At 45.2% G+C, this 9,277-nt stretch overlaps 1 protein-coding gene across 1 annotated transcript in view; it reads right to left on the bottom strand.

Annotated features, from left to right (window-relative positions):
• Positions 1-2,658: 2,658 nt before the first annotated feature.
• LOC147886878 (RING/U-box superfamily protein) overlaps positions 2,659-9,277 on the bottom strand; it is a 41,709-nt gene continuing 35,090 nt past the window's right edge. Inside the window, exons 8-9 of the mRNA XM_087394138.1 lie at positions 3,480-3,668; positions 2,659-3,280 (exon numbers count right to left, since the gene is read on the bottom strand). Of these exons, the coding sequence (XP_087250264.1) occupies positions 3,114-3,280; positions 3,480-3,668 (356 nt within the window). The 3' untranslated portion in view covers positions 2,659-3,113. The remainder of the gene's footprint in view (positions 3,281-3,479; positions 3,669-9,277) is intronic.

Genomic DNA, 9,277 nt, shown 5'->3' with positions numbered 1-9,277 from the left:
CCGTGGAGCAAAAGTAACGCCTGGGGCTTGCTCCGAAAGCTCGGTTCGAGTGCGGGAAGACACCTGTGAAGTCAGCTCCTCAAAGCTCCTTAACTGGCTAGTTATGACTAGCTAAACTTAGCTGGGGCTAAGTTAGCAAAACCGCCAACTTGATTTGGCTACGCCGCCAAAGTTATCCGTCCCGCCAAAAAGGGAGGCCAACCGCCGGGATTCGAACTCAGGACTTGGAGGTAACTACGTGCAGAGCTTTACGTTGGGCTAACCAAGAGGGCGGGTGATTGCTATTAGTAACAATAGACCCCCACTTGGTTATATCGTGTCCTTGCTTCCCCACGCGCGCAAACCTTTCCTCTCCGCAGTCGACAAGCGGAATCGAACCTGCAACCACCTGCTCATGGAACCGTCACCCCAACCACGGAGCCAACAGCTTAGTTGATGTAACCAAGCGTCCTTTGGTACCTATACCCTGTGCATCCGATCGCGGTCACGCCAAAAGGGTCGCTCACCCCGCGCGCAGGGATTCGAACCTGGAACCTTGGAGCTATTAGTCGAAGCACTTATCGTTGAGCCAACCACGGGGACCTAGTCACGATTGGTGTAACCAACTAGGTCCCATGACTTATATCTTGTACTCAGTTAGTTGGCAAAAGGGGGTCGGCCCCCTCGTCGGCTCGCGACCTGTCTCCCCTGCCGAAAATCGAACCCACGACCTATAGGCTAGTGCTCGAAATACATCACGGCCCGGCTAGCCACCGGGGCCGTGGCCTTGCTTGCCTATATTACTCCACGCTATAGTTATATAACAGCTTTTGGTCCTTAGAGCTATGGCGAGCTCGTCATTGAACCGGCTATCCGAAGCGTCGCCCTTCCTCTCCAGATCCTGGGGCACCCGCGGAATCGATGACACAAGCAATGGAGCTCGCATCAAAACGTGGCCGAGCTGTTCGTCTCTTCTGTCAAACCTCGTCGAGTTCCGACGATGGATTTCCGTCGAGGTTCAAAATCTCCGTCGAGCCAAAGCGAACAATCCGAGGCTTCGCTATTATCGTGGACTCGGCCTCGTGATCCGGTCGCGCGGGCGCTCTCCTGTACCAAAGGGCTCCTAGAATGGAGCCTTAGAGCTCCTAGGCTAAGCCTTCCGACCGAAGCGCGACGTAACTGCAGTTCCATCCGCTTCCGTCGGTGGAGAGCGAGGTCTCAGACGGCCGGTTCTCGGTTGTCTGAGCCTCGCACGTCCCGCTGCTTTGCCAGGGAGATATTCGGAGGGGTCTCCGGATCCCCACGAGTTTTCGAGTCAAACGAGCCACTACACGCTCCGCACCGCGCTCTGCATCATCAACAGAACTTCTTGAGCGATCACCGCGATCCACATGGCTTCGCCCAAAGTCTCCCGTTCGCGACACCCTTTCGTGGGCTTCTTCTCCAAGCCAAGGGGAACCCTGGCTCGAAGGGTAGCCCTGATCTTCACCTACAGACACCACACTCGACGAGGGGAGGGGAATACGATCCAAGCATCTCATCTATCTTCATTTCAGAACCAAATACTCAGGGACTTTGTATTCCAAAAAGAAGAGGGCCCTGTGGTCAAAACGCCACAGGGTAAGATTACATGGAAAGCATCCTCTGATGCTGAAGCAAAACCTCACACTCTCTCAGATACAGCAGGAGCTCGCAGCTCACTGTCTCAGCTCTGACGACCTCTGAGTTCCCTGGCTCAGTCTGGCTGTTCTGTTCCGTTCTCTTCTGTGTGTTTTTTATTTTTGGAGGGAGTATATCCCCTTGGCTCCAACGTTCAACCGCCTTCATTAAGGCTCCAATCCTCATTTGGTACACCTTCCAACAGTCACTTAGAAGGACCAATCAATTCAAATGCCCGTTTGAATTGAACCCTTTAGCCATAGTTGGGGAGTCCAACCTTACCATGGGCTGCTCCCCTTGGTTAGGTCCTAGAGATGTCAAGGGGTTGCTTCCCCTTTGACCCAAAAGAGGGCAAGGATCTCCTCCTTGCTGTCGATGTCGAGTCCGGAGGGAATGATGGAGGAGGGACGGACTGAGGCTCAATCCCTTGTCAACGGGCCACCCGTTACCGGGGGGGGAGACAATTCGCGGAGGTTTCTCTCTAATGGCGCCTTTTTAAAACTTTATAACCAATGTAAGCTCAATTTAAGATATGTTTTTTAGGTTAGTCGTAAGGCCAAGTGAGATTAAAAGCCTATGCTTTTACAGAAGTTAACCTTCTCAAACTACAAAATAAAATGTTGATCCATAGCTAAGAGATATTTATTTTGGGTTTGCAAATTCAATTTTGTCCTCATGAGGAAGGGGATGTGCATCCCTTGGCCTTGACAAATCCTCATGGGGGAGGGGGATGTACATCCCTTACCACATTAAATTTTGTCCTTCGAGCATATAGTTAAGAACCTTTAATTTTTTATGTAATCGACCCTTGTAAGACAAACCTAATGGACGAATCAAGTGCGACCAATTATGGCCCAACATGATGTCTCCCCTTTGCAATTCAAAAACAAAGAATTAGATGTGATAATACTTCAATACTAGCAAATGCATAGTTCGATAAAAAGCAAAGGAATTTTTTGTGGGCAAGGTTTGGCTGCGAGAACATCCTAGGATAAGGCATTTGTGGTCTTAATAAGAAAATTATCAAACTCATAGGAAATTGAACCTTACACATTGTTAACTAGACAACATGGCAAACAGGTTTGGCTTCATCAACCAAACAAGTAAAATGAAGCAAGCATTATAAACCATACCTGAAGGGCAGTTACAACTCAACAGAGGCCAACACTTCGAAGGTAGCTTTTCTGCTTAGTCAAGACCAATATGCCAATAAATAAACATTTTTTAAAGAAAACTTTGCTCCATCATTGTGTTGGCTTGTTCTTCAAAATATCACCACGTTATCACTCTTTTCTTTTAGTATCACCTGAAATGCGCATAAATTCTCTCGAATGTACCAATGCCATACTCAACAACCAACATCATGTAGCTTAAACTTACCACATAGAAAAGTCGAATGCCTCACCTTATGCATATTCTTCCAAGGTCAACAAGAAACCGAGCAACTGCCCTTGATAGCATTCAGCCACCAATAATCAGTAACGCCTTCCACCTGCAGTTGATAGGAGCACTTTTGCTGCTTTCCTATTTTTCTTTGAGCTGGTTTGGCTGGCCGCACTAGGTCCATTGGTGCCGTTATGTGCTACTGGTGCTGGTGGAGCTTGTATGATGTCGGCAAAGGACATAGGTGATTGTTTGCTGGCTGCAAACCATCACACAGCAATAGGCATGGATTTATGTCGGTAGAATCTTTCACAAATAAGACCCTGCCAAAGACTTGGAACATGCAAGCACTCGCCTCCAAGAGGCAATCTCATCAACTTACATTGATCACATGATTGTAAACATGCATCTACCACATCAAAAAAACAAAAAGATAACAGAACATCCCATCCACTTACCAGTGTCCCCTGAAGCAGTGTACTGTTTGGAAACTGAGGCTTCCGAAGATGATAAATGAGGACCCTTGGAGGGTGTCAGATCTGGTGCATCATAAGCTGAAGCAAAACCTAATCGTGTTACTCGTGAAAATAATTTTCGCTGGTCAACAGGTACTCTTGCAGATGACAAACTTGTCCCACCATTGTTCTCTGCCATATGGAAAAAAAACATTGAATCTAATTCTTATATGTGGTCCCACACAAAAATGGAGATTATATTCACCTATCAGATAGATGATATTCCAATGTATATTATACAACAAAAAAAATAACTATTTTCCAATAATGGAAGGCTATCCCATTCAATATATCTGACGTATGTCCATCAACTATTCCATGTGTTCACTGCAAAAGTGATAAATTCCTGCATGAAGCCAAAACTAAGGGACATGGCATAAAGTCTCTGGATCTTTTCTTGAGGCTGTAGAGAAATACGAACAAGCAACCTATCAGACACTTCGTGGATCCTACAGAGTATCCCGATTAGGATCACCATGCTTGCTCACTGATCACCTTGAATATAGATTGAACAATTAGGACATCAGGGAGTATGCCATTATTGTAATCAGGGAGTATGCCATTACTGTATAATGTATGACGAATCAGAATTAAAATCAAACTGATTGCAAAAATGGAGAGAGAAGAAAAGGAATTTTCGAATCGTAACTTGAGTTGCAAAAGGTTGATACGCAAATTAAGGACCTGGCAATGGAACCAATATTAAACATTGTTTGGCATACGAATTCAAAGACTCTGTTCACGGACATAAATAGAGCAGTTGTTCGTATCAAAAGGGCAGGAATAAAGAACAAATATCACAAGACATGTTTGGATGCTCCCTTGCTGATACTTTGATTCAGATCTTGACGTACATAGATCATGCGGTGCTTTCATCCTCCTCTGCAGAGGGCCTTCAGAGACATTTAGACGCATTATAGTCCTTTTGTGAGTCACATGATTCAAAGGCAAGGTTATGATCTTCAATACTACCCGAGCAGCCATGCACAGAGATCAGTTTGCCTTTGATGGATCGCCAGTTGAGATTGTTTCGTCTTACACATACTTAGGGGTTCTCTTTTTGGGTCCTATTTTTAGGATGAGACCAGCGATGCAGGTCTGTCTCAGCAGAGAATATGCCTTCTAGGATGAGACCAGCGATGCAGGCCCGTCTCAGCAGAGAATATGCCTCTTTAACCAGGCTGAAGAGGCAGTGCTTCCATTCGCACTGCCCTAGCAGCTGAGGGTGACCAGAGATGCTGGTAGCCCACACAGGCAGGTACAGGTAGTTCGAGAAATTGGGACTCTACATGGATAGACTTTCCCCCTTCAACGCATCGTTCCTCCCACTTAGGTACCACAATGTCAACCGGGTCATACGTGAGGACCACCTACAACTACACACATTCACGACCTGGTTGGACCAAGTGATCTCCCAATGAAGCTTGGCTTCTAGGATTCACCTCCCCCATTCACTAAGGATCTCTATTAGGCAGTTCTAGGTTTCTTCACATCGACTCCACATTGAGATTGGATGAGTTGAGGGAGTACCCTAGGAGAGGCACCTATGTACCTTGTGTGAGCTACAAGAGATCGAGTCAAAGAAGCATTTCATCTTCAAACATCCAGTGTACTACGAGATCTAAGGCCGCTTTTACTATCGCTTCAGAGATAGCTTTCGGCTGCTCTCCCACTTCCTCACCTTTCCAAACCCAAGATACCTGGCCGCCTTCATTTATGAGGCAATTAGACATCGAGAGCACCTACTCACATCACAAAGGTAAGGACAGGACGCACAGAATGACTCTTCTCAAAGCATGATCACATAGGTTTTCCAGCCGGACCACATAGGTTATCAACCCGCAGGCATCCAACACAGGCGGGACCCAGGGCGAGTGATGCGACACACCCGATAGAGGACGGACACGCAAATAATACTTGGAGACATCCCCTCCATGTTCAAGGTTGAGACACGACCGATAGGGGTTACTGTATCCCTAGTCCGACGCATAGCCTCTGCCAAGAGATCCTGCCGAGCAGCGTCCACAGATAGATGACAACACTCTATTTTTGGCTTTATACTACTACTGCCTCACCGGTCGCGAGGTCCTCCATGACACTGGGCCAGAATTTACTTTGTACTTTGGACATTGATGATACTGATGATGGGGACGGTCATACTGATGTTATGTTATGACTCTATATTGATGTTCTTATGGCTATGTAGCATGCAGTATGGACGTTGATGCTCGCCACATCTTCAGCCTCATAAATGAAGGTGTCAAGTTTCTCATAGTCTCATAGACCCATCGTCTTCCAAAGACTTTAATAAACTCTCTCTCTCTCTCTCTCTCTCTCTCTCTCTCTCTCTCTCTCTCTGTGCGTGTGTGTAGACACCCTTTTTTTTTTTTTTGGAACCAGTAACTATAAAATTAACATGAAATCAATGTACATGACATTAGACTCCAAAGGAGAGCCTAATGAAAGAACTCAAAAATAGTGAGAAAACACTTCAAGGCTAGTAGCATCCAAGTCCCTCGCTGCATAACTATCATATAAAGATTGCTTGAGGGACATTCTGAAGAAAGCATATGCCTGAGGAAACTGTTGTCCCATCCTAAAATGCAATCTCTGTGTCCAAATAGTCCATACTACCCAAAAGCGAGCCCAGTGAAAGAAAAGGAGGAATGGAGACAGCTGAGATGAGAAGCATCCAAACATCCAGAAGAGTTTCCCGAATCTGATAGAGGGAAACCGGAGCCGCAGCAAATGAGAGACATGAGTGATCAATATTCGAGAGCGCAGGCAAGACCATAACAAATGGGGAACTGTCTTATGGTGATGAGAGCAACGGGGGCCAGAAGAGGAAGCAATACGACATGCTTCCAATTTCACCTCAATGGAAAAAGTTCCCACTATACATCTCCATAGGAAAAGCCTCTGTTTTAATGGCAATTTAGCTTTCCAAATTTTCCTAAGTTTTGATTGCCACCAAGATAAAGGCCTATCCAAATTCCAAAGAGTGTTGGCATGCTTATCAATCCATGGTGGTGGAAGAAGAAATCTGTAGACCATCGAGGATGTCAAATTATGCATTGAAAGTGAACAGGTAGCAGGAGACAAGGAAATCAGATTCCAATCCAGTAATCTGTCCTGTACAAACAGCGGAGGAACAGGAACAAATGGCTGCAACATAGTTGTAAGTATTCTCCAAATGGGCCTATGATGCAGACCCAAGGGGAATGACCTGCAAGCTTGTGGAAATGAAAGCACATAACCATGTTGATCCACCACGTCTCCGACAAATCTTATGCCCAATTTCATAAGATTATATGCTTTGATTGGTGCCTGTAAAGCAAGAGGCGATTCAAACACCTTGCTCCAATGGATGCTTTCCAAACGAAGAGAGTTACCATGATGGGAGGAAGCACCTGACCATTTAGCATAAGAGAGAATTCTCTTCCACTCATGAATAAAAGCAGTAGAAACAGGACAGCCAGGAATTTTCCCCTGAAATGTGGTCATGACTGCTTCCCAGTGATCTGTAATCCAATGCCCATATGCATGGGACTTCATGTTTCCACACATAGCTGCTAACATAATAGCCCATGGCTGTTTTTGCTGAAAGAAATCAGCAATCTTAGTGCTCTTTCTTGCCAACATATGAAACTGAAGATTGAGAATATTCAGTCCACAATGAGTCTTAGGAGAACAAACAGACTGCATGGGAAGTAGTCGCAAAGCCTTTTTGTGAGATTTGCTTTTCCAAAATATCTCCATAGCTTGGGACATATAGGAAGCCAAATGCTTAAAAGACCAGTGAAGAAGAGGCAAATAATTGCACATATGCCATAATGATAGACTGGACTATCCGAAGTCGAACATGTAGAGGCCAAGTTGACAAGTGCCAGTATTCCAGCTTCTTGTTAATCTTTTTTAGCACCCATTTAAGCTGTTGTTGAGGGGTAATATTCCAGCCAATGGGATACCCTAAATGCCTCACAATGGTATGGGAAGAAATAATGTGGCCTGGCCAGAGAAGTGCATGCCAATCAGCTTCTTTCAATGCTAGAAGATTCGATTTCTCAAAGTTGATATGCAGTCCAGCAGCTATGCCAAAATCATTCAAAGTATGCATCAAATGAGAGAGGTCACTTTGAGAATTCCTGGGCATGAAATATGAATCATCAGCATATGCCTGTGCAAGAAACGGCTGTGCCCCTGGAATTTGCAAGCCATGAAGCTGTCCTGTATCTGCAAGATAGTCCATATGCAACAATAACGGATGAGTAGCAATGGCATACAGTAGCGAACTAAGAGGGCATATCTGTCTCACTGAACGGGTCATAGTCCATGTCCTTGACAACCCACTACCAAGCAGACACTGTGCAGTGGCATGAGAATACAACCAGTAAATAACATGGACGAGCCGAGGGCCAAATCCCAATTTATGCATAGTCTGAGAAATAAAATCCCAATGGACAGTATCAAATGCTTTCGCAATGTCCACTTGCAGAATGAGAACATCTTGTTTAAGATATTTGGCATACTCAATTGCAAGCAAAACATTGGAAATATTGTCAGTAATCTGCCTTCTGGGAACAAACCCATACTGCCTGGGATGAAGTCCTGCTTGCAAGATAAATCGAACCCTAAGGACAATCATCTTGGCAATGAGTTTGTAGATGACTGCCATAAGAGATATGGGCCGCCAATCAGCCATTGTCTCACACAACCTTTTTTGGGGGATCAATTTAACAAGGCCATGTTTCCAAGAAGGGGGAAGAGATTGTTCTGCCCAAGCATGATTGATCATAAGAAGAAGAGTGTGCTTGAGGTCACCCCAAAATGCACGGAAAAATTCAACAGTCAATCCATCCCAACCAGGAGAGCTGCCTTTACGTAAATGACTCAAAGCATCATCTAATTCATTAAGCATAAATGGCTGCTCCAATGCATGAGCCTGTTCTCGAGACAATATAGACTGAACATGCATAAGAAATTGAGACCTAGCTGCGTTCACTTGCATCGAATAATCAGGCTGAGAAGAAAAGAGATTGACTAGAGCATTGCGATTCCAATTCAGATTTGGAGGTGGTCCAGGTGCCATCGTCTTGCCTGATCCTGCAAATAGCCTCCTTTCGCCTATCCGCATGCAGGCTTTTGAAGAAGGCCTTGGAGGAGCAGCCCTTATCCAAAAGGGGTTTCACGCGAGCTCGGATTTGCCACTTCTTTAATTTGCGAAGATCATTTTGATGGATGATATGAACTGCAAAAGCGCAAGAATCCTGTTCAGAGGAGGTGAGCTGTCTATAAGAGCTGATTACATCCATTTGTTGCTTGTGAGATTGAGCCCATTTCAGCTTAAGCCTGAGGTTTTCCATGTGACTCTGTCCATAATCTTGAATAACAGCCTGCAAGCGATGAGCAAGACTGATCCAAGCAAAATCCATGTCCTCCTGAGCATGTAAGAGGAGGGGGCCGACAGCCACTCTCACCATGTTCTGAAATTGTTGATGAAGCAAATAAGCACTATTAACATGGAGTAGGCGACGACCAAAAAAAGGCATATCATCTGTCAAATGTGCTATATAATGTCAAGCATACTGGAAAGTGATCAGATAGCAAGAGGGAATGATCAACCCATAATGCACATGTGAAACTAGCATACTGCTGAGCATGCAACAAATACCATCTGTCAAGTCGAGCCCAATAATGAGTATAAGCATTGTGACGGTATGTATAACCCATATCTCTATCCC

This window comes from Dipteris shenzhenensis, chromosome 23 (genome assembly GCF_047967505.1).
Source record: "Dipteris shenzhenensis isolate YYH24624 ecotype China chromosome 23, Dip_SZ_1.0, whole genome shotgun sequence".
Classification (NCBI taxonomy): Eukaryota; Viridiplantae; Streptophyta; class Polypodiopsida; order Gleicheniales; family Dipteridaceae; genus Dipteris; species Dipteris shenzhenensis.
Note: the sequence above shows the minus strand (reverse complement) of the source record. Positions and strands in the feature narration are given on the sequence as shown.